This window comes from Pituophis catenifer, unplaced genomic scaffold (genome assembly GCF_029215685.1).
Source record: "Pituophis catenifer annectens isolate HBS135680 unplaced genomic scaffold, rPitCat1.0.hap2 SCAF_1, whole genome shotgun sequence".
Lineage (NCBI taxonomy): Eukaryota > Metazoa > Chordata > Lepidosauria > Squamata > Colubridae > Pituophis > Pituophis catenifer.
Window position 1 is genome coordinate 331,262,038 of NW_027256881.1, and position 27,698 is coordinate 331,289,735.

General features: G+C 42.5%; 1 protein-coding gene across 1 annotated transcript; it reads left to right on the forward strand.

Moving 5' to 3' along the window:
* On the forward strand, positions 1-27,331 carry IL12RB1 (interleukin 12 receptor subunit beta 1). The gene is made up of 15 exons (XM_070931737.1): positions 1-64; positions 730-859; positions 3,298-3,470; positions 4,394-4,539; positions 8,411-8,450; positions 14,181-14,294; positions 14,500-14,582; positions 16,335-16,560; positions 18,023-18,187; positions 19,105-19,203; positions 22,964-23,119; positions 23,292-23,435; positions 23,519-23,615; positions 25,527-25,611; positions 26,854-27,331. The coding sequence occupies exons 1-15, from the start codon at positions 1-3 to the stop codon at positions 27,301-27,303; spliced, it is 2,172 nt and encodes a 723-aa protein (XP_070787838.1). The 3' UTR covers positions 27,304-27,331.
* Positions 27,332-27,698: the final 367 nt, after the last annotated feature.

Genomic DNA, 27,698 nt, shown 5'->3' on the forward strand with positions numbered 1-27,698 from the left:
ATGGTACAAGTTGCTGTTGCAGTGATGATGATAGTGTGGTTGGCTGCACCGGAGCTCTTGAGTGGTAAGTTTATCTTGTCTGAGGGAAGACCAGGAAGCGATAAAGCCAGCCATGCAGACACAAAAACCAGAGCTTCCTATGCTTTCAAATGCTCTTCCTTACTCTGCCATCAGTTATGAAATAGAAATGGAGGAGAGCTGGACTGTATATAAATAAATTTAGAATCTTTCTCACCTGCTGGGGAGTTTTCTTTAAAAAGAAAGTAGAGTGGAGGAACAAGGAGAATGCAACACCTTGATTTATGAAGTCTCACCATCTTATTCATTTGTTTTTCAATCTATCAATGTGGCCATCCATCTTAACCAAATAAATCTGGGCAGGTAACATGGCACAAAATCCCAAACACATAACCATAGAAACAGCAGAAATTGAGTAAACTTTCTATTAATTTAGTAAAAGTCAGTTTATAATATGACATTATGGTTTCTGTTTGCTGTAGATATTATCTTTAACTTTAGCTCTCTTTAGTGCTTTGGTGTGTGTTTGTGTGTGTGTTAACATAGTTTTAGTTTGCGTTTTTTGCGCATGTTGTTTGACAATTGACCAAAATGAGACGTATTCTATGGGAAAAGCAGGATAGGGGTTGCCCTAAATAAGTAAACATCTTACATTACTATTTCCTAATTCCAAGGTTTCCAGGAATATCATTCTTTGTCTTATATTAGCAGATCCCAGCAATTGTGCTCCCCAAAATCTGATTTGCTACAAGCCCTGCTGTGAAGCAGCCTTCCTCTGTCTTATGAACTGCTCCTGGGAAGCTGGATGTAAAGAAGATGTCAACCATATCCTCCACTTAAGGTGAATGCTGGCCCAAGCATGTTGATGCCTCTGTTATAAAATCTCTCTCTGTGTCTTTCTCCTCATCCTATTCCTAAACCATTAAGTGGCTAGTTTGATTTGGTTTAGTGTATACATTGAAAAGGAGTCTGATCTGGAGGGCATTGCTACAGATCCTAACAACAAATACTTTAATTATGCGCGGTGTTACAAAAAATGCTTCTATTGCTCCTCATTCCAGTCTATACTTGCTGATCTTGGATTCTTGGGGTGGGGGTGGGGATATATTTCTTTATTCACATTTTATATCTTTTTTTTCTCTCATTTCCCTTTGTCTTCTGAGGCTAAAGAGCCATAAACACTTTAAAGGCAGTGATAATGATGAGTACAGTACATTGCCACCATTAACCTGTATTTAATTAATCCTCCCTGTTTAAAAATGTTTATTAGCTTACCAGAATACAAAATGCAAAGAAAATGTAAATAATGGGAAACTAGGCAAGGAAAAGGGGGAAAGTGTGGAGTATAAGGTGGTGGGGGGGGAAAGACATTGATACATTTAACTAATCTTTTGTAACTACAACCAGAATTTTCACTTTCATCAGAAAGTGCAGCTGGTTTTCATGTGCTGGAATAGTGCAAAAGGCCCTTGTTTACATTAAATAAGCAGGAGTGGACTGGGAACATTTTGATGTTCACCAACGGTCCCATATAGAAGCTTAAAACTCACCTATCTTTATAACTAGTCTTTTTCTAGCACTCATTACAGAAATATGATGCTCTGGATGCCAGAAAGAAATTGGAGGCTGGGAGCTGAAAATAAACTATTTCAAACTGAGAGCCAGTTTGGTTTGGTGCAGGGCTCCCCAACCTCCAGGCCATGGCCTACTACCGGGCTGTGGGAGAGATTTTTATTTTTATTTTATTTTGTCGAGTACATATTAGATAATATATATAAGTATAAGCATGAATTGAATACATAAAATGAATACAATTAAAGGGAACATTAGGACAGGGACGGTAGGCACGCTGGTGCTCTTATGCACGCCCCTTAATTTTTTAAAAAAATATTAATATATTTATTTTTTGTTGTGGATTATTATAGTGATCAAATCTAATCCATTTGGTTAGTTTAAATTTCAATATATGTATATATTGAATATATATTGAATATACAGTATATATATTTGTTTTCTTTCCTTTTCGTAGGCTTTATGTGTATTTCTCTCTGCAGCCCTACTTCAGCCCTAGGATTGTGATTTCACTGAACTAGGGCTGCATAAAAATCTTGATTTACGTAGGAAGAACCTGGCTAAAGAGAAATACATATACATACATACATACATACATACATACATACATACATACATACATATATATATGCACATGACTGCCCTCCGCACGTACAAGGGGAGCTGTATGTGCACACATGTGCCTGCCACTCACATGTACCCCCCCCCTTCACCAGGCCAGGCCGCCAAGCTGGAAAGCTTGGGGGACCGCTGGTCTAGTAGTTAAGGCACCAGGCTGCAAAGTGGGAGACTGTGAATTCTAGTGCCACCTTAGCCACAAAAGCCAGCTAGGTGACCTTGGACCAGTCACTTTCTCTCAGCCCAACTCATCTCACAGGGTCATTGTTGTGAAGAAAATAGGTTAAAGGACATATGTTGAATATGTTTGCCTCCTTGAGTTATTTATGAAAAAAATAAAGGTGAGATACAAATTTTTTAAAAAAATACATTCCAGGAGCAGACCAGTATGATGCAGAAAGAAATTCTGATTAGGAAGCTTTTTCTGCCACAATATAAGAGATTTTTTTATTCATTTATTTCATTTTGTTCATTTATTTCATTTTTTTAAAATTTGACTTATATGCCGCCCTTCTCCGGAGACTCAGGGCAGCTTACAATGCGTTAAGCAGTAGCCTTCATACTTTTGTATATTTATACAAAGTCAGCTTATTGCCCCCTCAATTTACCTACCTTAGAAAGGATGGAAGGCTGAGTCAACCTTGAGCCTGGTGAGATTCGAACTTACAGTAGTTGCAGACAGCTGGTGTTAATCACAATGCTTTTAATCTGCTGAGCCACCAGGCTCAAATAAACAAAATTTATTTCATTTTGTTACCAGATGGCCGTTTTTCTAAGGTTGCTATCAAAGTATTCCTTTTGTTTGCTTTAATGCAGTGTTTCTCAACCTTGGCAACTTTAAGATTTGTGGACTTAAAGCATGCAAGACCTGCAGAATTCCAGGAGTTGAAGACCACACATCTTAAAATACCAATTGAAAAAAATATTTGTAGCTGTTGAACTGATGACATTACCTACTTTGGTAATGAAATGTCTGCAAGAAAATCACCAAACTAGGAAAACATTAAGGACCCCACATTTTAAAGTTGTCAAGGTTGAGAAACACGGCTTTAATAGCTAATCAAATTCCTTCCCCTTTCTCACCCGCAGGGATCAAACAGAAGGGGAAATAAATACATTTGAGGTTGGAGATCGGACCCACTTTATTTTTAATACCGACACAGTCTATGCTCGAAGAAATTATACTGTCTGGGTAGAAAGCGTGCCGAGGGACAGTTCTCCTCGGGTCTCAAAGAATCATACACTGTTGGTCAAGGAAGCCAGTAAGTTAAAAGAAGCTAAATACTTCCTACAGCATGAAGTATCTATCATTACAGTATTTCTCAACTGTGGCAGTTTAAAGATGTGTGGACTTCAACTCCCAGAATTCCTCAGCCAGTAATTCCTTACTGGTTGCAGAATTCTGGGAGTTGAAGTCAACACATCAAACTACTAAGGTTGAGAAACACTGTCCTACTGTATTCTAAAGATTTTGATTCTGCTCCTGGCTACATTTTGAGACAAACAGAAAGGGAAGATTTAGGTGTTTTCTGGGTGCATGTTGCAAGGTTAAGGGATTTCACCTATTAGGGAAAGTTTAGAATTTGGAATTTTGGAAATTCCATTTGTTGAGGAGTTGTTGTGGGCGTGCATTCCTAAAACTGTTGCAAACCACACAACTCCAGCTTACCAGAAGACAAACTGTTGAGATGGCTCCCTATTCAACTTTTCAGTTTATCATGGGTAATGCGGTTCCAAAGAAAACAGCAAAGTTTCCCTTCCTTTCCTTTTCTAAGGATATCTAGGAGTTGAAAATAAGTAGGATTCTGCTTCATTTTGGAGCAATGTTTATCATAGGTAGAGAAGATTGTACGTATTATGAATTCCACTTTACCAACAAACACATTTTCGAATGCCAAGCTCATACACAGCATCAGTGCAATCTTAGCCCATCAGTGGAAGCAGACTGGCTGATTTCCTCTGGGTGATATTCATAATTGTTATTCCTAAACCCTCAGTGAAAAGGATGGTGAAAATGAGCAGATGAGCCGAACTAAAAATCAAAAGGACCATAAAAGATTATGGGGAGGGGAGAGAAAAAAATAGTGTACAAAAATGAGTGAAGGGGCATATTATTATCTTGCATTTGTAGTCTTGCACATCTGTCTCTTACTCAGTAGCCTCAGCTGTTGTCTTTTCATTCCAGTAAAATTTAATCCACCATCAGCCAAGTCCATCAACATTTCTAGAGCGAAAGGTATCCTGACCTTGAAATGGCCTGGATCCAGCACATGTCGCTCTACACTAAGTGAAGTCAGGATGAGACAGTTCAACCATATAAACTGGACACTGGTAAGTTGCATGTAAACACTGGAAATGATGGCCATGTATAATGGTTTCCACCAAGATTCTCTACCTAGGTAGGCAAGACTTGCTAGATAATTATTCATTGTCCAGCTTTGGATTCAACCACCTCTATTCTACCTGATGTTCTTGGGCTGCCTTGATAGTTTCTTCCACTTGAAAGGTTTAGGGCGGGGGTCTGCAACCTTAAACACTCAGAGCCATTTGGACCCATTTCCCACAGAAAAGAAAACACCGGGAGCCACAAAATCCTTCCGATGCCTGACTATTTCTTGAGCGGCCACAAAACTAGCATAAGTAGTTGAATTAAACGTTCTGTTTTCTTCTGAATGTCTTTTTTTCTTTGATTTATCCATGATTGGCCTACCGGGGATTGAAAAGCTCAATAAATCGCGTGCTGGCAGGTGTCGCACATTGGTGGTTATTTTGAGTGACAGGGAGCCATAGCAGAGGGGTGAAAGAGCCACATGTGGCTCCAGAGCCACAGGTTGCTGACCCCTGGTTTAAGGAAATTTGGATGTTGAGCTCCTACATCTCGAAAAGCCTTCAGACTGGGGAAGGTAAAGTTGTTAAGTTTCACTACTGAGAAGAATGAATAAAAATGCCCAGCAGTTAAACAATCATGATCAGTCAGACAACAGTCACAAGGGCTTTGTTGAGATCAGGAGATTGCATTTATTGAAGCAACGATCATATGTATCACTGCTTCTCTCTGCTTCAAAGAGACAATTGTTTAAAACTCACTACAGAGGAAATGAGAAAGGAAAAGGAGATGAATTTAATCAGATAGACAGATAGGCAGCTTATGTATATGTCTGTTGGGGTTGCTATCTATGTGTTTTGAAACTCTCATCATAGATGATTGCCAGAGAATGAAATTCTGCAGATCATAGGGTTTTCTCCCCCTCCCCCATTAAAGTTTGAGGCATTTCCACAACCCCTCCCTTTGGAATACACCCTCTTCTTGCTACTCTCAAACAGCTGTGTGAAATGTTACCCCTATGGAAAGACTTAGGAGCAGGAAGGTGCCTGGATGACACATCGCCCCATCGCCAGCTGCTCTCCAGCTGTCGCAAAATAAATCCCTCCATCTTTACCCCACTCTGGGACTTCCGCTGAGATGAGATAATTCTTCCAAATATAACAACATCAAGAGATTATGGGGAGGAAAATATTTGGTGAATAAGGGCAGGAATGTTTAAAGAATGACGATCTTAGTGCAGTTTGCAATGAAACTACATTTAGTGCCTTTCTGGATGCAACACAGTCACAGATCTAGAAGTTCCTAGGGTCCACAGACATTGTGACTATCACTGATATGTATGTGTGCAATTCATTTGTTTGTTTGTTTGTTCATTCGTTCGTTCATTCATTCGTTCGTTCATTCGTTCAATCAATCTATTTTGTACAGCCACACTTCTTACCAAGTTGCTCTGGGCGGTGAACAATTTTTTAAAATGGTCAGAGCTTGGTTCATGATGCCACAATGCCTGTTTCATTATTTAGTTTGTAATAGATGTTTCTGCAAGGATCAATACTCCCATGGCTGGCTCTAGATTTTTTGATGCCCTAGACCAGTGATGGCTAACCTTTTTGTCATCACGTGCCAGGAGTGGGGGGCTGGGGAGGCATGCGTGCACATGCCCACACCCATAATTTTATGCATCCCGCCCCCACGCATGCACATGCGACCCCCCCTTCCCCCCTCCTGGCACGCAATGGCCTGGTAGACCCGTTTTCTTTCTCACCTGGCTCCAGAGCCTCTCTAGGAGTCTAGGGAGGGCAAAAACTGCCTCCCCCCCCCGGAGGCCCGTTTGCCAACTTCTGATGGGCCCAGAAGGCCTGAAAATCAGCTGGCCAGCACGCGCATGCGCACCAGAGTTGAGCTCACGTGCCCACTGATATGGCTACGCGTGCCACCTGTGGCACGCGTGCCATAGGTTCGCCATCACGGCTCTAGACAAAGCCATTTTTTTTTTATTTAATCTTCATAATTTTATTTAGTTATTTATTTGATAAGTTTGTCACCTATCTTGCTACTCTAGGTGGCTTAAACAATAAAAAAAGAACCAGTATGGCCTAGTGGTTAAGGCATCAGTCTAGAAAGTGGGGACACCATGAATTCTAATCTTGCCTTAGCCATGAAAGTGACTTTGGGGCAATCACCAGGAGACTAAGAGTTCTAGTTCTGCCTTAGGCATGAAAGCTGACAGAATAACTTTGGGCCAGTCATTTTGTTGTGGGGAAAATAGGAGGAGGAAAGTGTGTTGGATATGTTCAGTTTTTTAATAAAAAATAATAAAGGCAGGATACAAATAAATAAAAAAGGAAGAAATGAAAAGAGTATAAAAGGAACAGAGGTAAGATAATAGAACAATAAAATAAACAATAAAAAGAACACAAGAATACATCAATATGATAACCAAAGAATAGATTTTAATTTTGTTTTATATTATCTTTTTTACCTTTTGTTATCCTGTAAGCTGCCTAGAGTCCCTTCAACAGTGAAATGGGCAGTGTATAAATTTAATAAATTTAATAATAAATTTTAATAATTTAATAATTAATTTATTAATACATTTAAAAATAATTAAATATTGGTGCCCCTATGATTCGGTTCATCTTCCAGTTTTGGTGGAAATCTCAAAAAAGTCACTTTCTTTTTCTTTTTTCTTTTTTCCCCTTTTTTCTCCTTCTTTCCTTCCTTCCTTCTTTTCTTTTTTTTTCTTTCAGTTTTTACTCTTAAGATTTCAGCCCTGGATATTTTTTTTTCTTTCGTCAGACATTTTCACACTATTTACATTGTTTTAATTACATCTGTACCTATTGTGGTCAAATTCTGTATTCTGCAGAATTATATTTAGACCTCGAGTGGGCATACTGGGTCACAGAGTGCATTGGTACCATCCATTGCTTTTTATAAACTCTGTTCTTTTGGAAGTCTTTTCAATCTTGGCATCCCTAAAATGTTGTATCCTTCGGCCGGTGCTGGCTCAGCCATAATTTAAAGCTAGCCCTGGATTGCCCATCCCCAGGAGTGAAATCCAGCAGGTTCTGACAGGTTCTGGAGAACAGGTAGTGGAAATTTTGAATAGTTCAGAGAACTGGCAAATACCACTTCTGGCTGGCCCCAGAGTGGGGTGGGAATGGAGATTTTGCAATATCCTTCCCCCAGTAGTGGGGAGGGAATGGGGATTTTGCAATATCTTTCCCCTGTAGTGGGGTGGGAATGGAGATTTTGCAGTACCCTTCCCCTGCCACGCCCACCAAGCCACACCATGCCCACCAAGCCACGCCCACAGAACCTGTAGTAAAAAAAAATGAATTTCACCACTGCCATCCCCCCACTTCGGCTCTGCCATTTCCCCCCATTCCTTGCTTTAGCTCCACCAGACGTTCAATCCCCAACAAATTATTGAGGGAATTCATTGCTCAGAAGAAGAAAAATTCTGATCCCCATTTAAAAGCAAATTCCTTTGGCTTCCGTTGAGCTAACAGTCAAGTTTAGGGCTGCAATGTTTTCCATGTGGAGGTGGGGGAAGGGCACTTTTAGTTTTAGCCATTTTTTATGCATTGTTGTGAGCCACCTAAAGTCGTTATATGAGATCGGCTACCATCTACATCTTGTAAATCAATCCATCAATCAATATTTTTTTCATCCTGCTCATGTGCAAGTGAGATGATGAGTATAAACAAAAAAACTTCAGCATAATCTATTTATTAGTCTTACCACATAAAACAGCTCAGATTTTCCGTTGGGCGTTTCTGAGAAGAATATGTTTTGTTTTGTTTTTGCTTAGTTTAGTCCATTTATCATCAGCCTTCTCCTCATTCTGAATATTATCTGGGTTGCTTTCAGGGAAACTGTAGTTCTGATGACACCACGGAGGGATTAATAGGTAGGTTGATTCCATTTCTAATTCAGACTTTAAAATTTTAATAATTGTGTGCTTTTAATAATAGCTCTGACTACCAAAGATATGGGCCTGGTTGGTGTGATGGGGTCTCCCTTTGCTTTGGGCAACTAATTTTTAACAGGGTTTAATAATTTTTGCCTCCTTAATTTTTTTTTTATAATTTTACAATTTTTACAATTTTTAACTTTAACTTTTTAATTTTATATACTTTGTCTTCTGATCTTTGGTATATTATTGTACACCTGCCAGAATCCCTCTTTAAGGAATATGGGAGGTTCAGAAATGTGAAACATAAATAAATTAATACATGTACCGTTTACAGAAAATAAATGTTTCTGAATTCTTACTGTTTTAAAATAAGTGGCATTCACCCTCAAAGAACATGATGACGGATCTCTCATGATTTATTGCAAAAATTAAGCTCCAGCTATAAATGAAGGCTTCCTGGAGGACATTGTGGAGGGTAGGATGTTAGTCTAAAAGGACTAAAATGATCATCCCATACAACAAATCAGTAACATCCATGACCCAGCTTGATGTAAATTGTGCCAATATGTCAACCCACTGCTGAGTCAACCTTGAGCCACTAGGAAAGAGTCTTGGTGGCGCAGTGGTTAGAATGCAGTATTAAAAGCTGACTCTGCTCACTGCCAGGAGTTCGAACCTGACCAGCTCAAGGCTGACTCAGCCTTCCATCCTTCCGAGATTGGTAAAATGAGGACCTAAATTGTTGGGAGAAATATGCTCACTCTGTCAACCGCTTAGAGAGGGCTGTAAAGCATTGTGAAGTGGTATATAAATCTAAGTGCTATTGCTAAAAAATATGTAACTATTAATTTACTGTAATTAATATACCCCTAAATTCTCAAAAAAGTCTTCTGGAGATATGTAGTGTAACCAAGAAAATAATAAATTCTATATATGTCATCAAATCTATAAACCATCTATTCACCTAGCAACTGATAAAGTCTAGACTTAGTAACATGTTTAAAGGATTAACCATCTACCATGTATTCATTTCTATTCTGATTTAATTATAACTGAATTATTAAGATAATACTGGAAGTTTTTAAGAAGAGATTGGACCACCATTGGTATAGGGCAGTGATGGCAAACCTTTTTGCCATCGCGTGCCAAAAGTGGGGGGAGCACAGGGGGCTTGCGTGTGCGTGGGCCCACACCCATAATACAATGCTCCCCACGCACACATATCCGTGCATGCGCGTGTGACCTCCCTGTGCTGCCCTGCCCCCTGTGCATGTGCACACGACCCACCCAAACCCCTGAGCCCCATTTTGGGCCTAGCAGGCCTCCCTGAAGTCTCCAGAGGCCGGAAACGGCCCATTTCCGGACTTCCGGTAGGCCCATTTTTCACCATTCCAGGGCCTCCACGCACTTATTTGGCATCCAAAACAGACTCCTGGGAAGGGCAGGGCAGCATGGGCATGCGTGCGCGTCTCCCGCATGCGTGACAGAGACCTGAAAATCAGCTGGCCAGTGGGAGGCGTGCCACATGCGCGGTGTAGCTGATCTAGGGCGACGGCTCGTGTGCCCCCAGAGATGACTCTGTGTGCCACCTGTGGCATGCGTGCCATAGGTTCGCCATCACGGGTATAGGGTTTACTGCCTGAGCAGGGGGTGGACTAGAAGACCTCCAAGATTCCTTGTAACTCTCTCATTCTGTTATTCTGTTACCTTCTTCTTCTTCCTAGCATATTCCCGCAAGTGTTGGGTTGGCTTTTTGGATCATTGAATGCCACTTTGCACGGTCAGCTGCGTCTCCAGGGCACAGGCCTGCAGCTTGGATATCTTTGTTGATGGTGTCTTGCCATCTCTGTTTTGGGTGCCTGCAAGGTCGCCAGCCATTGACTTCTAGTTGGTAGGCAGTCTTGGCAACGGTGGAAGGTTCTCCTCTCAGGACACTCCATACCAGCGGAGTTAGCCTGTTATTCTGTTATATGTCCTTCTATTATATTTTGGTTGCAAATTTCATCAAAAATAGAAGTTATTAATACACCAATGCAAAATAATTATTAATTTTTACAAAATGAAGGACCCCCTGTCTAGGTGAATGTCTGCAACTGTTACGTAAGAATAATTATTCCTAAAGTTTTAGTGCACAGTTCAGCTGAGTCTTTATTGTAATCATTTCACGGAATGAAGGGACCTTAAATTAGATTATGCTCATTTGCACTCTTTATATATAAAGAGTGTATTTATATATATGCATCATGAAGGTCCTCGTGGTTTTCAAAACTCTGGGAGATGATATAGAAAGAGACACTTAGCGCACTAATGAACAAACATTGAATCCAATGAAACATGACCAAAATCTTTTATCAAGAGTTACGGTACCTTGTGTCAATAAGACTAACAAAACGTAGCTATTTTTCTGCTCTTAACGTGTCAGTAGGTTCTGCTCAGGATGACCCAATTTTGGAAAAGGAAGGGTGTCTGAGGAACATTTGCAGAGCTGCTGTGAAAAATTATCTAGGCATCTGTCAGATAAAATTAATCAGATCCACTCTAATTTGGATTTTAACTGAGGCACAGTTGCTTGAGGCACAGTCTTGCTCGTTATCTGGGACAAATGTGAGCTCCTTAGTCCTGCTGAAGTGGATTGAGTTCCTGGATGATGAATGCATCCTTGAAGGAGAAGGTAGTTCTACTGGCTCTTAGTGAATCAGTTGTTGATCCCTTCCTCAGGAAGTCATCACTATATCTGATACTGTTAGACAGGGATGGGCTTCAGATCCTTTAGCAATAGGTTTGGTGCCCCGTTGCTGGGTGGGTGTGACGATGGTGGGCATGGCCTAGTCGGCCGCATGCACCATGGTAGTAGGGGGGATTTTTCGCCCTCCCCAGGCTCCAGAGCCTTTTCTCGAGCCTCCGGGGTGGCGAAAACTGCTTCCAACGAGGTCCGGAGGCCCTCCGGAAGCCAGAAGCAGGCCTGTTTCTGGACTTCTGGAACTTCTGGGAGGCCTGTTTTTCACCCTCCCCAAGCTCCGGAGGCTTTCCTCGAGCCTCCAGGACGGCGAAAGCAGCTTTCCCCAGGGTCCAGAGGCCCTCTGGAGACCGGAAACAGACCCATTTCTGGACTTCTGGAACCTCCTATAGGCCCGTTTTTTGCCCTCCCAGACCCTCCGCACGGCCCCTGCACTTACCTGGAATGATGAACGGGCTGCATGGAGATTCCTGGAAGGGGTGGGGTAGGGCGGGGTGGGGCGGGGTGGGCATGGCCAGTCAGGGGTGGCAATTGGGGGTTCGACAAACCATGGCAATCCTTGGCTAGAGGATCGCCCGAACCCTACCGAACCCCCAGGAGCCCACCTCTGGTGTTGGACAACATTTGTTCTAGCCCTAAATTTCTCTCTTTAGGAAAGGTAATCAGTTTAAGAGGATCTTGAAAGAAAAGGGATTTTCCCAGACTCTATTTACTTTAATTTCAGACCAAGATTCAGTACTGAGATGGCATTGATTTTCCTTGTGCTGGGACTGGATGAGGGTAGTGCATTAATTCTGGCCCTCCTTGACCTAGTCATATTCCTTCAGCTCAATTCACCTCACAAGACCCAGCATAAGCCCTTGAAAACTTGGCATTTCTCCCGGGATTGAACCAGGATGATAGATGAGTCTATCTGTAATGGGTGTTACTTAATGACTGGCCTTGATTTGTATCATGCTTTCTATTTTTTTTATTTTTTATTTGCTAGAATTGCATTGGTTTTAATTCTACATTAACCAGCCACTATTACAATTTGTTAGTCAAGCAGCCATATAGATTGAATGAATTTGATTCATTGAATGAAGAAGAATCCAATCCTGGAGATAACCTCTGCACCAAGTCATAAAGGATTTTATAGGTTAATACCAACACTGTGAATTGCAATCATGCTAGTACAATTGTCACAAATTTGCTCCTTCAGAGGAAGTGCTGGTTTGTTCAGAGGCATAATGAGCAGATCCTCATGCTGGTCTTTCTCCTTCCACCGTTATATTTCTTCCCAATCCCCTGACCTCATTCCAAGGTTACAAACTTGAGACTACTTTTGGATGCTATCCACTTAAAGAAAATAACCCCTTTAACACCAGTAAGTTAAGGATGACTTACACTGGCCTCATCCAAGGGCTGGGGATGAAATGAACATTATAGAAACATGGAGAAAGAAGATGTTGCCAAGGTGTGTTTGAGTCATAGAATACAACACCTTAAGCCAGGAGTGTCAAACTCAAGGCCTGGGGGCCATATCTGGCCTGTGAAGTGCTTAGATCTGGCCCGTGGGCCCACACTGAACCAGCCTGCGGTGTGTCTGCCAGTGAAAATGGAGCGTGCGGCCCTCCCGAGCTCCATTTTTGCTGGCAAAGGATAGTAGGAGGCTGTTGCAGCCGAAAACGGAGCTCGGGAGCCTATTTTTGCTGGCAGAGCGCTCGGGCCACCACAGGCGCCTCTCACATGCGTGATGTCGAGCTGGCCACGCCCACCCCAGCCTCCCAAGGTCAAACACAACCCTGATGCGACCCTCAATGAAATTGAGTTTGACACCCCTGCCGTTAAACTGAATGATATAGAACAATGATGGCTAACCTTTTCTGGACCGAGTGCCCAAAGGGGGTGTGTGTCCAAACCCCCAAAATACAATGTGTGCACCAGTGGTGGGTTCTGCCCGGTTCTGCCCGGTTCCACCGAGCCAGTAGCGGTGACGATATGATGTCACCGAACCGGTTCTGGGCCCCCCGCCCCCTGCCCCCCCTGCATTATTCTTACCTTTTATTTGCCCTCACCCCCATCTATTGCTGCCTCCTGAATCCCAGCGGATCAGCTAGAGGGAGAAAAAACTGTTTAAACTCTTGCCGCGGGGCTTCAAAGGGCCGCCCTACAACTGATCAGTGTTAAAAGAAAACAAATAAGTAGACTGGTGCCTGCAAAAACAAATGGGTAGACCGGTACAGCTCTGCAAGCAGTTAAAAGCCTGGTAGACCAGTACCTCTGCTAAATCCTAAAGAATTGTCACATGACCATCAAGCCACACCCACAAAATAAGCCACACCCACAGAACTGGTAGTAAAAAAATTAGAACCCACCCCTGGTGTGCACCCCCCCGTGCAACATCCCGCCCCCCCCGCGCATGCATCCTGCCCATGCATGCACGGCCCCTGCATGAGTACCACCACCCCACACATGTGCACACCCTTGTGCACATGCCCCGCCCCCTGCACATGCGCTCCCCCTGCACATGTGCCCCCCTGCGCATGCGCAGCGGAGACCTAAAAACCAGCTGGCCGGCGGGAGGCATGCACATATGCACAGTGGATCTGAACTGGGTTGCTGTGTGCCACCTCTGGCACGCGTGCCATAGGTTTGCCATAACGGATATAGAATCATCATCTAATCCAACCTCCTGTCCAAGGCGGGCATCCTTATACCATCCCAGACAAACAGTTGTCCAATCTTTTCTTGAAAACCACCCGTGATGGAGCACCCAAAACAGCGGGAGGCAAGCTGTTCCGTTGATATCTCTGAATCAAATCCACGTGATAGATTGGACTCGCTGCCACCTTCATGCTTGAATAGCTAAATTCTGATCAGATTACAATGAAGGATGCGGGCTAGAAAAGAAAGTAGTTCTGTAGATAACCCCGCTTAACAGCTACTATAGTCTTCGTGTCTGCAGACAACTGAAGACTGATCCAGATATCCTTGCCTTTGTCTAGTTGCCACATGTCACCTGGAAAAAAATATTCGTTATGAAGTGCAGATTCGGTATCGAACTGATCACTGGAGCAGTCACTGGAGCAGCTGGAGTGAAATCCTCTTTGTTCCTTATGGTGAGATTTGTTTGTGTGTCTTTTTCTTGTCAGAACAGAACAGAACAGAACAGAACAGAACAGAACAGAACAGAACAGAACAGAGAATTCTTTATTGGCCAAGTGTGATTGGACACACAAAGAATTTGTCTCCAGTGTATAAAGAGGCTTGGGGGGAAATTAGCAAAGTTTCCAGACTCTAATAAATGCATTTTTTTCCTTCTAGAAATCCTCAGAAGTCCCACAGTAAATTATACTGTGGAGTCCCTAGGAAAGGAAGGCCAGAGGAACATAACTCTGCAATGGGAGGTAAGGGGAATGCTTTTATTCAGTCTTTGGGGCATCTGAATCCATCAGTCAAACATCCTGCGGCTCAGATTCCTAATCCACCCTGCATTTGGATTGCCTGCATTTCAAACATTAAAAATATTGTTTCTTAAGCAGGCAGAAGACAAGAAAAACATGCAGTGCGAATATTTAAGCTCCCATATGAATCTCCCATAAATATGAAAGTTATACAGGTAGTCCTTGATTTATGACCATAACTGAGCCCCAGATTTCTGTTGCTAAGTGACACATTTATTAAGTTATTTTTGCTCCATTTTTGAGATCTTTCTTGCCACAGTTGTTAAGTGAATCACTGCAATTATTAAGTTAGTAACATTGTTGTTAAGTGAATCTGGCTTTGCTTGCCAGAATTTTGCAAAAGGCAATCACATGACCCTCCGAGACACTCCAACCGTCATAAGTATGAGTCAGTTATCAAGCCTCTGAATATTGATCACGTGACCATGGGGATGCTGCAACAGTCGTAAGCGTGAAAAATGGTCATAAGTCACTTTTCTCAATGGTGTTGTAACTTTGAACAGTCACAAAACAAAATTTAGTAAGTTGAGGACTACCTGTATGTTCGGGGCTGATGCGTTCAGCTGGTGGTGGTGGTTGGAGGGCAGAACTACCATTTGCAAATATACTCCTGGATTTCAGTCACCCGTTATTTTAATTTGCTAAAGATGTCTATAGGGCCAATGTAGGGCCCAGAGTGTACTTGTAAATCAGGGGAGTCAAACTGGATTTCTTCGAGAGCCAGATCAGCATCCGCAGTTGTCCTCCTCAGGCCAGACGAGTGGGGGTAGAGATGGGATGGACCACAGACGAGATGGACACATCCTGCAGCACCTGCCAGCCAAAATGGGTTGTGGGGGCCCCCCACACGCACTCACCCCACACCAGGGTTGAAATCTAAAATTTGTTACTACCGGTTCTGTGGGCATGACTTGGTGGGGGGTAATGACTTGGTGGGGGGTGGGTGTGGCCAACTTTTGTTTTTATTTAGTTTTAAAAGCATTTTTTCTACTACCTCTTCCGCCAAAGAGGTTGCAGGAAAAAAAAGGAAAAATGCTTTTAAAAGTAAAAAAAACCCCAGACTCTGATGATTGTGTGGCTCAGCTGGGCATAAGGGGGTGGGCACAGGGTTTTTTGCTACTGGTTCTCCGAACCACCCGCCTCCATCGCTACTAGATCAGGTGATCCGGTCCGAACCGGGAGCATTTCACCCCTGCCCCGCACCCCATTTTTGGCTTGGACAGCCTCCTGCAGCACCCTGCCGCACCCTATTTTTGTGCCCCCTCATACCCTGTTTTGGCCGGCCGGGTGTTGCAGGCCGAAAACGGGGGGCAGGGGTAGGGCGCACCGTCCTCCTGTGCCCCGTTTTCGCTAGCAGAGGCACTGCGGGCTTGTCTTTTGCTATTTCAAGGCCAGCCCCACAGGCCAGATCTTGAGTTTGACATCCCTGTTGTAAATGAAATTGGAATCTGTCATTTTATTTTACAAGGTGACAACCTTTCTTAATTCAAGAATCTAAAAAAGAAGAGGATTAGTGGGTCATGAGGCCTGATGCAAAGTCTCTGCAGATCTTTTAGTGCTGTCATGCAGACATCACCCAGCCTAGACTGGATAGTGCTCCCTAATGGTTTTCTCCCCAGAAAAAAAAGATAGAAATGGAAGCATTAGCTGGTGGCTTGGAAAATGCTTTCTATCCTCTCTTTTGTATTTTTGCAGAGACCCTCCGTGGAGCAAGGGGTGGTGAGCTATAATCTGACTTTCCTCATGCTGGCCTGCAAGCAGTGCTTTACTGGCTTCGAAAAGTACAGCATTACCGTACATAGTGCAACTTTGTGCCACACTGCTCTTTCTGCAGCTGAATATAACATTTCGCTGGTGGCATTTAACAAGGCGGGACCTTCTCCAGCTTATTCCTTTAAGTTACCACCAGAACAAAATGCAGGTTGGTATACAAAGAAATGGTCAGGCCCAGCCCAAGAGCAACATCGCATAATCCCAGGCAAAGTTCAATTCATTATTTATTTACACGATATAGACAGAATCTTGCCAGACTAAACATATACCACAGGTAGTCCTCGACTTACGATCACAGTTGAACCCCACATTTCCATTGCTAAGCGAGGCAATTAAGTGAATTTTGCCCCATTTTACGGACCTTTCTTGTTGTTAAGTGAATCACTGCATCATTGTCAAGTTAGTAACCCGGTTGTTAAGTGAATCTGGATTCCCCATTGATTTTGCTTGTCAGAAGGTCACAAGGTCGCAAAAGCTGATCACATGATCCTGGGGGACTGTGGCCATCATAAAAGTCAATTGCCAACTGTCTGAATTTTGATCACATGAGGATGTGGCAATGATTGTGGGAAAAACAGTCATAAGTCACTTTTTTCAGTGCTGTTGAAACTTTGAAGAGTGACTAATTGAACTGTTGTAAATCAAGGACTACCTATACTCTAACCATAACGAATATACCCTGGGAGATTCTACGGAGCAGCTGTCCTAAATATCTTCCTCTTTCTTTGATCCAGCTCCAGGCTGTATTGACTCTTGTCTCATCCCCGTCCTTGGAGCGTGATCTCCTCCTTTGTGGGAAACTGCTGCTTCACTGTTACCCATCACAACATCTTCCCCTTTGTAGATAAAATCCATCACAGCAACCCATCTTCTAGTAATCTCATTTTGTATGGGGACCCTCTTCCACCATCAATTGCTCCTTTATATTTTATGTGGTATAAATTGAGTAAAATGACCAACCTAGTCCTAGAAAAATTTCTCTGGAGCATCTCTCCATCAGGTCACTCTCTGATTGCCATTGAACTGGTCAGTGGCACCAATCACTACAGAAAAGATGGACCTATTGAAAGTCTGCTCCAGACATTGGATGTATCCAGAAATTCCCAAGATCCTGGCAAGCTGTTCACCAAGGCTTTAGTTACCAGTTGGGACATAAGGTTGATGGCAACATGGATAGACTTGCTTTGAATGGCTTCCCTCTGTTTTACCAAGCCTGGTTTATTAGGAGCTTCAAGAAATGAAATAGCAGGAGAGAGAGAGAGAGAGAATGAAATTGGCAGAAGACAAAAAGTGAATTTGACCAATTAAGAGCTCAGGTTTGAGCATATATTCCATTTCAATAACAGTGGCATATTGTAAATATACTATATCTGATATTTTTAATTGCATTGCAAGATTGTTGCCCCATGGCCCTTCTTTTGTGAGATCTCAGGAAAAAGTAGGGCACGTATCTGTCAGAGATGCTCCATGGCTCATTCATTGACCACGGTTGGTCTAGACAGTGTTGCCTATTCTTAACAACTTTAAGAATGCGTAGACTTCAACTCCTAGAATTCCCCAGCTACCTCTAGATAGCCTTAATGTTAATTTCTAATGCTATGATTCTACAGTCCTAGGTCTCAATTTTCTGAATGTCAATCTGTCCGGAAGGCATTACACTCTGGAGTGGGAAGTAGATGAGGACATGGCTAACTTTTGCTTTGAAGCTCAGCCTCTTGGAGAAACCTTGCCTAAGAAAGACTGCATGGGACCTGAAGCTACTAACGTGGTTACAGGTAACACTGAAAACTCTTCCTAAGGCCCACCCAGGTTCCTCCACTAGAATATCACTCTTTCCATCAGAGAAATTTTCAAAGTGGCATAGCTTGCTTGGCAGAAGCAGCAGGATCAAGAGAAAGTGCTCTTTGTTGCTGTGTCGCTTTCTAATTTTATCCCCTCCAGATTGGCCTGAGTGCATCTCTAGCTGGAGCTATACTTGGGTTGGGAAGGAGTTTGAAAACGGTGGTGTTTCACTGGAAGGGATTAGCGAATAGCTTTGCCATTAATTTAAACCAATAAATCAGGGGCAGGAAGACTAGCTGAAATATACTATAAAATGGTTATTTTGCATGGTGCATCTGTCAATTCCTCTAGGATTGCTGAATTTTGATATTTTGTCAATAGTGCCATCTTGGAATCATAGAAGAAAGCTAAAGTGGGACATCCTGGGAACACACAGCTAGTACAATATAGGCTAAAGGAGGAAGCGGGTAGTAATTTAGTCCACCTCCTTTCTCTATATCATAGTTGAATAGACTTCAGACCTCAGGATCCTCTGAAGAAGCTGTGAAGGGACTTCAGGACAACTGTGATAAAGCACTTGTTTATACAATAAGAGTCTTGATTTGTTTAGACCTCTAGGATGAAATTGTAGGGATGGTCATCGACTTCAAAAGGAAATTAGAGAAATGGATGAAATGGGTAAATGGATATTATTAGCAAGAGCTAATTGAAATAGTCATTTATGGAGTCAATCTAGCTTGATACCAGATGCTGGAGGGAAAACAGTCTCTGATGTTTATTGACTGGACCTTGAGAAATATCTAGCTAATTACTGTTAGAAATATGATGGTGTGTAAGAGAAAGCTTTGGTCTGATCCAACAAGTCTCTTCTAAGGTTTTGAAACCTGTGATTTTTGCTCCTCAATTCCAGGGGAAATTGAATCCAACAGATGTTATCGCTTTGCAGTATACAAACATGACTTTAAAAAGTGGAAAACTTTTGGATATAGGTACCTTTTCCATAGAAATGGTGAGTATGACATGCTGACTTTCCACCCCCGCTTATCCTACCAGTCAGACCAACCAATAGCCCTAAATAGTTACTTCATGTCTGGACAGAGTTAAAAAAAAATGTTTCTGCCTGCTTCATTCACAGAATTTTGTAATCTAGATGTTGTCTTTTGATGATAAGCTTTTTGAACGTCTCCTTTATTACTTCTAGCTTTGTACTTACCAGAAAAAGATAGATAAGGACAGAATAGTTGCAGTTTTAAATTGGCAACCGTAACATTTCTGCCTCGAGCACTTTGAAGTTCTTAGATTCGACTCAACTTGCAATTTATCATCGCACAATCTTATCTTGCTAAACCCAGTCTTCCCCTTAGTCCCGCAACACTATCCTCGTCTCATCCCCAACCCATGAGTGAAACCGCCTACTAGTCATTATTAAACAAACTGCTTAATGTAGTGTTTCCTTTTAAGCACCACAACTTCAAACATTTCCAATCTGTAACACTTTGTCACCCATTAGCCCTTTCTCATAACTAGGTTAAAGTGCATTACTTCAATCCTTGATTTGGCGGAATAATATGGTTCTCTTTTTTTTTTTTTTTAATTTGATTTATATGCCACCCTTCTCCGGAGACTCAGGGCGGCTTACAGTGCGTTAAGCAATAGCCTTCATACTTTTGTATATTTTATACAAAGTCAGCTTATTGCCCCCACAAACTGGGTCCTCAATTTACTTACCTTAGAAAGGATGGAAGGCTGAGTCAACCTTGAGCCTGGCAAGATTCAAACTTACTTTAATTGCAGACAGCTGGTGTTAAATTACAGTGCTTTAGTCTGCAGAGCTATCCAGGCTCCTCCTCCAGGCTACTCCTCTTATTTTTCCCTCCCGCCCAATGTCACTAACCAGTTGGGAGCGGGGGACAGGACACCTCTAACAGCTCCTTAGCAGGACAGTCTGGGGCAGAATCTGGGGATGGAGCCTTTAGCCACCTTTCAAGTTGCTGGAACAATAGATCATAGGTATGGAGTTGCTCTGGAGTTGCAACAGTAACCTGTCATTCAGGCAATTTCTGAAAAGGTGATGGACCTTGTCTACAAACAGCACAGGCAACAGATCAGTGGGGTGGAGGAAAGGGTGGAGGGAATTTCATGGTGCATTGGAAAGTCCATCAAGCTTCATCCCAGCTATATTTCATCCTTATTGACTTATTCTCCAAAGCACTGGGTGTGGGGGGGAGGACAAGAAGTCATGGGTGGAAGTTGCTTAAAGAGAGATCCAATCAAGAAGTAAGGAGAAATTTTCTGACAGTGAGAACAATTAATCAGTGGGGTTATGGGTGCTCCATCCCTGGTGGTTTTCAGAAATAGACTGGACAACCATGTGACTGAGATGGTATAAGGCTTGTGTCTTGAGCAGGGGGTCAGATAGAAGACCTCCGAGGTCCTTTCCAGCCCTATGACTCTATGATTCACTCTTCTAAGCTGTTCTAGAAGAACCTTCTAGAGAGGTTTACCAGTCTTCCCTTCCCTTCAGCTTAATATGGGAGTCTCTTGTTAGTTTCAATCCCAACTCCCAAATATTCCAAATCAAGAAGGGTTGCAGGGGAATGGCAGTGCTGGCAGCAAGTGGCCAGAGCTAGCAATATCTAGAATTATCCCACCAGCCCCGCCCCCCAAGTGAGCAGAAGCAGTAGGAAACTTAATTCATTAATTTGAGCCAGAACCAGCAAGTTTTCTAGCCAAATGCAAATTCAGGTTGCTTTTATGAAATCTTGGGGATGAGACAGAGGCTGCATCTCATACCTCAAAAACAGATAATAGAGCAGGGGTATCAAGCCTTGGGGCGCCTACAGCCCACTATCGGGCCATGGCCTATTAGGAATTGGGCCGTGTGAGTGGCTCTCTGGAATGTGCATGCGCACAGCAAAACTTGGGTGAGCGGTGGGCCAGTGGGCAATCGCATGCATGCATGCTGGCCCGCCACTCACCAGCCCACCCACTCATGCAAGGGCTTCATGTGTGCTTGCATGGCCCAGTTCCCCTCTCCCCACTCCCCAGCCAGGTCCCAAAGATTGGGGACCACTGTAATAGAGCATCTATTATTATCACTGTGGTTAGCAGGCCATCTAGAAAGCCCATTATCTTGAAAATACTGTAAGGTAACCTCTTGTAGGGGTTATCAAAGATGACTAAATAGAGAAATGCATGAGCATTTTCATACTCTACAACAGGGGTGAGCAAATATGGCTCTTTTACAACCTGTGGACTTCAACTCCCAGAATTCCTGAGACAGCCAAGCCACATTTGCCCACCCCCGCCCTACAGTATTTCACTGTACTTATCTAACAAAGAGAGCCAGTTTGGTATAATGGTTGAGATGCTGGCTTAGAAACCAGGAGTCTCTGAATTCTAGTCCTGTCTCAGGCCTAAAAGCCAATTGGGTGACCTTGGGCCAGACATTCTCAGCTCAACCCACCTCACAGGGTTCTTGTTGAGGGGGAAAGAGAAGGAGGAAGGAGTATGTGTATTTACTGCCATGAGTTATTTATAAAGAAATAAAGGCAGGATAAAAATCTAATTAAAAAATGCCATTTCTGTAATATAAATTTATATTTTGTCTTGTGTAACAGGCAACAAGTGGTTTCTATAGTTCAGTGTTTAATACAGGTTAAGCAATTGTTAAAAGAATTGCATGGTTGTTAAGCAAATCTGGCTTCATTGACTTTGCTTGTTAGACGATCCATTGGAGGGTCGCAAATGGAGATCACATGACCCAGGACTCTGTCACTGTCCTAAATACATGCCAGTTGCCAAATGCCCCAATTTTGATTATGCGACAGTTTTGCAGACAAATTTTGATAATTGTGACAGTTATAAGTGTGAGGATTGGTCACAAATAACTTTTTTCAGGGCCATCATAATTTGAATTGTTGTTAAACAAATTATTGTGAGTCAAGGACTACCTGTATCTGGAAATTCACTATAATATTGATTGTAATAATGCATGGAATGGAAGGAAAGAAGGTAAGATTTTTCGGGAAAGAAGGAAGAATGATAGCTTCTATGAGGGCCAGTGAAAAGTATTTCGGTTTTTCAGGAATAAACAAAGATCACCTAAACGAAGTTTTTCAAACTGTATTCCACAGAAGTCTAGAGTTCTGCAAGAACTTGATAGGCAGATGTCCACACAAAAGGTTCATTTCAACGTAGCCAATTTATCACCAAAGCTTCAACCAGAGACTCTGAAATTCTTTTTTTAAAACAGCTTCTACAACTTAAGAACATTTCAAAACCTTGACCTTGACTACCCTTCTTTGGTAGCCTTGTCTGACTATCTTACACTGGTCAACAATTGACTGCAATCAGTGTTGGGTTTCTCCTGGTTCAGGCTGGTTCGGGCAAGCCGGTAGTAGTGATGATGTGACATCACCGAACCGGTTCTCCTTGACTGGGAGCTGGGCCCTCCCGCCCACCCCCACATTAAACTTATCTTTATTTCTCATTTTTTAGCCCAGCTGATAGGCGCGACAGAGTGGATTGCCGCACCTCAGCTAGGCAGAAACCTAATGCGCTTGCGCGATCGTGCGCAAAGCACATGCACGAAGACAACTGGTGGTAACACTGGTTGGAACCACCACTGACTGCAATTCATCCTTAGCTCTATATTCAGGTTCTCAGGGAAGTGATGAGAGAACCTGGCCATCATCCCAAAGATGGAAGAAATCAATGGAATTTATGGTCTTCAAGAGCCAATGATAACTGTCCTCTTTGGTCTGCAGCTTCTCTTGAAGATGCCATCCATGTAAATGTGACTAACCAAACTGCGAATTCTGCTGTCATCCAGTGGAAGCCTCCCAGACCCCTCTCCGATTGCCCAGGTCTACTGAAGAAATATATCATATGTTGTCAAAAGGAGCAATACGGTAACTTAACATGTGAGTTTGGGGGTCTGACCTTCGTGTCTTGGGTCATACAATTTGGAAGGGAAGGTTAGTGTCCTGGCAAGGTTCCCCATTGGAATTTGGGCCAAAATCTTGGTTGCTGCTGCCATGGTGCTGTGGAAAATGCCAACCAAAGGGCTCTGATTACTGTCTTATTCTTGTTCAGATTATGACGTCGACATGTCACAAACATGGTATACGATCCAGGACTTGCAGCCTGACACTGTCTATCTTGTTGGCATCTGGGTCTCCACAGCAAACAGCAAAGACAACTGCAAAGCTTTTTATCGATTTCTAACCAAAGCTCCAGGTATAACTTCTCTCCCCCCTGAGTTCTCCTTCTGAAATCCCAATAGTAGCAATAGCTTCTCGTGTTTTTTTCTTCCTCTCTAGATCCCAAGCAGCTACCTCTGGTGCTTAGCTTTCTATTTTTGGGGATTTTTGGAGGCATCCTTTTTGTCACCATCATCTTCTGCCTTGGCAAAAAAAGGTAACTGTGATGAAGCCATGTGCAATAACTATTTCAAGGGCAGGAGAGAAGTGCCTGCTTTAAGACACAGGAAGCTTAGTCTATACACTGGCTATATAGCAATGATGAAGGGAGAGAATACAGGTAGACCTCAACTTACAATAGTTCATCTGGTGACCATTCAAAGTTACAATGGTACTGAAAAAAGTGACATGGCCATTTTTCACACTTATGACCATGGCAGCATCCTTGTGGTCACGTGATCAAAATTCAGACACTTGGCAACTGACTGATATTTATGATGGTTGCAGTTTCCCAGGGATCACGGGATCACCCTTTGTAACCCTCTGGCAAGCAAAGTCAATGGGGAAGCCAGATTCACTTAACAACCATGTTACTAATTTAACAACTGCAGTGATTCACCTGACAGCCATGACAAAAAGATCATAAAATGGGGCCAAATTCACTTAACAACAGTCTCACTTAGCAACAAAATTTTGGCCTGAATTGTGGTCGTAAGTCAAGGACCACTTGTACAACACATTTTATTACATTTACAACACACTTTATTACATTGACTCTTTGCATAGTATTCCAGCACTTGTTGTCCAAGAAAAAGATTCCTGTTTTAATCAACTCTTTTTTTGTTGATTTTATGCTGAAATTACCTAAAAAAATTGGTGTTAAGAAACATATAAAATTAACTCCTAAGCAGCTGCCGTGAGCAACTGTTATCTCCCTGGATAGTTGATTTCAAAGTCGTCAGCTAATTAATCATCTACTATGTGGCTTCAGTGAGTTGATGCAGTAAAGCAGCTGAGAACATGAGCTGGGGAATTGTTACTTGTTAACCCAGCTCTGATAGAAATTCTAGCAAAGGCATTGTCTTGCGTGCTGACAATAGCATTCCATATCTGTAATATGGGAAATCATGCTATCGGCCTATCTTTCAGGACAATCAGATGTACTAAAGTTCAATGACCTAGTTTGCACATAATGCCAAGGCATAATATTGTCTGCTTTTAATTGGACATGATGGTTTAGCATTATAAGTGAATCTACTATGTTCCTATGTAGTATAGTTCCATAGCAGGGGTCCCCAACCCCTGGTCCATGGACCAGCACTGGGCCACGGCCAGGGGTGAAATGCTCCCGGTTCGGACTGGATCACCCAATCCGGTAGCGAGGCGGTGGGTGGTTCGGAGAACCGGTAGCAAAAATCCCTGAGCCCCCCACCATGCCCAGCTGAGCCGCACAATCATCAGAGGCTTCTTTTTTTTTTTTACTTTTAAAAGCATTTTTTCTACAACCTCTTCCGATGAAAAAATGCTTTTAAAAGTAAAAAAAAAAGACTGATGATCGCGCGGCTCAGCTGGGATCGTCAAAGGCTTTTGAAAGCATTTTTTTCTGCAACCTCTTTGGCTGAAGAGGTGGTTAAAAAAAATGCTTTGAAAAGTCTCTGATGATCCCAGCTGAGTTGCCTGATCGTCATAGAGGCTTTTCAAAGCATTTTTTTCTGCAACCTCTTCGGCCAAAGAGGTGGTAAAAAAAATGCTTTGAAAAGTTAAAAAAAAAAAGTTGGCCACGCCCACCCAGTCACATTACCCCGCCACCACCAAGCCACGCCCATAGAACCAGTAGTAACAAATTTTACATTTCACCCCTGGCCACGGCATATCAAAAACCGCCCTGCGCAAACAAGCGAAGCCCCATCTGTGGTCCCTGGTACCCAAAAGGTTGGGGGCTGCTGTTCTATAGGACTTGGCTGTAGGTCCTGGCTTAACTTGATTTGCAAATGCATAAATTTTTTAAAACTGGAGATATGCAAAAGAACCACGTCTGTATCGTGAGCCTTTCCTGGCCTTCCAAGAGCTAAGCAATTCCCCCCTCCTACTTCTGCTTCCCAAACCATTGTTTTAACATTTGTTCCAGAATGAAGAAATCTCTATGCCCAGCATTGCCAGATCCTACGAATACAGAAGCTGTGAAGTTCCACACCAGAGCAGAAACAGGCCAGGTGAGCATCAAGTGAAGATTTTTCTACATCACGGTATTTTGATTTCTTCATTTATTGAATGAGGATCTCTGCATGTTTTATCAGTAGGAGATAGTAGTAGCAGATCATCTCTTGATCGCTGGAGACCTCTGTATTTGAGACAGAGAAGCTAAGAAAAGGTACTTCTGAAGTTCACAGAACAGTATGATCTCGACCTGCAACAGTTTGTTTAGTGATTGTTCAAAGTTACAATGGCACTGAAATAAGGGACTTATAACAATTATTCACACTTGTGACCATTGCAGCATCCCCATGATCATGTGATTTACACTTGGATGCTTGACAAGTGATCCATATTTATGACAGTTGCAGTGTCCCAAGGTCATATGATCCCCTTTTACAAACTTCTGACAAGCAAAGTCAATGGGGGAAGCCAGATTCACTTAACAACCGTGTTACTAATTTAACAACTGCAGTGATTCACTTAACAAACGTGGCAAGAAAAGTCATAAATGGGGCAAAACTCACTTAACAAATTTCTCACTTAGCAACATAAATTTTGGGCTCAATTGTTGTCGTAAGTTGAGGACTAGCTGTAATATGGGAGGAGGACATTTTTTTGAATATACCAAAAGCACAATTGTCAAATGGTTGACATTACAGCACTTTGGATCTGTAGGATGAATCTTTCTTTTAGGATCTTTTTGTCTTGCAAGAGTATCTCTTTGGCCTAGACTCGTGCTATACTCTTGTACACTGTAGATCAGTGTTTCTCAACCTTGCAACTTGAAGATGTGTAGACTTCAACTCCCAGAATTTCTCAGCCAGCACTAATATACAGCAGTGCACAATTTCATAGTGCAGGTTTCCTCCCAATTAAGTTAGAAAGAGGACTTAACCTCTGCTAGCATTTCCAGATGGCCAAATTAGATCAGAATTGCCAATCAGAGCACACAATACTGGATAAAATGGGTAAACATCCTAATTTGGTAAAAACATGGTTCCTTAAGACCTCACCACCACTCATCTTAAAGCAGCTTAATAGAGATCTGCAGATCCTAGTCTCCCACATTATGCTTAATGATATATTCATTTTTTGGCACATTGGTTTGGGTAAACATATCTACTGTAGCTTGTAAATCATTTGTCTTACCCCAGGGTGCAAGCCCTCCCAATTGTCATTGATCCAATAAACTATGATTAAACAAACAATAGTTTGGGATGACTCCAACCCCAGACAGACATTTGCTTAATGTTTTTCAGGCCCAGGTAAAGTTGGATTTTATGGAACCAATGGAAGCCAACAACTCCATGCAACCATTAGTTGTAGAGCCTTCATCTGACAAAGAGGAGCCAGTTACTGATACATCAATGGACTTGTTGGGATTTGTCAAAGGTACAGAAGAGGAAAATTCTCCCAAGGAGGACGAGGTGGTCTCTGATGAAATTCTATTTTCTGAATATAAGGGGCAAAGATTTCTGAGTCCTGTGGAAGAATCTGAAGATTTTGTAGGTATCTCTCATGAAGAAAGCACTGGGGATGGTCCCCATCTCTTACTGAACAATACTGAAGCTGGAGACCAAAATGGCATATGTATGTCCCAAGTTCCACTCTCCTTCAAACTGTTTGATAAACTGGTGGTGATTAAGAATGTAGGTGAAGGCTTTGACATTCCATGCAGTGATGGTACTTCAACCCAGAACTGTTTTTGAGCTTCTAGAAAACAACTTACTATCTTGCAGACAGCAAATCGAAAAAAAGAAACCACTCTCTGAGGAAAGACACCATAGCCCAGAGGCACAGTGTAATTTTCAAGAAGATATTTGTTGGATTGTCTAGAAGTAGTGCTGCATAGTTTTCTTTACCTGAGATCTTGGACAGTTATTGCTAGTCGGAAAGCTGACAGTAGTGGAACATGTGGCAGAGATAGCTTCAATTGATAGATTTCACTGGATTCAGTATTTAACATCAGACTTTTTTTCTAGCATTCTGGGCCACAAGGCTGAGAAAAACTATCCATCACGGGGGCAGAACATGAGCCCCCACCCCTCACATGATGCGTCCTATGGAGTTCATTTTAAAGCTGCCACTAAATTGTACATGTTAC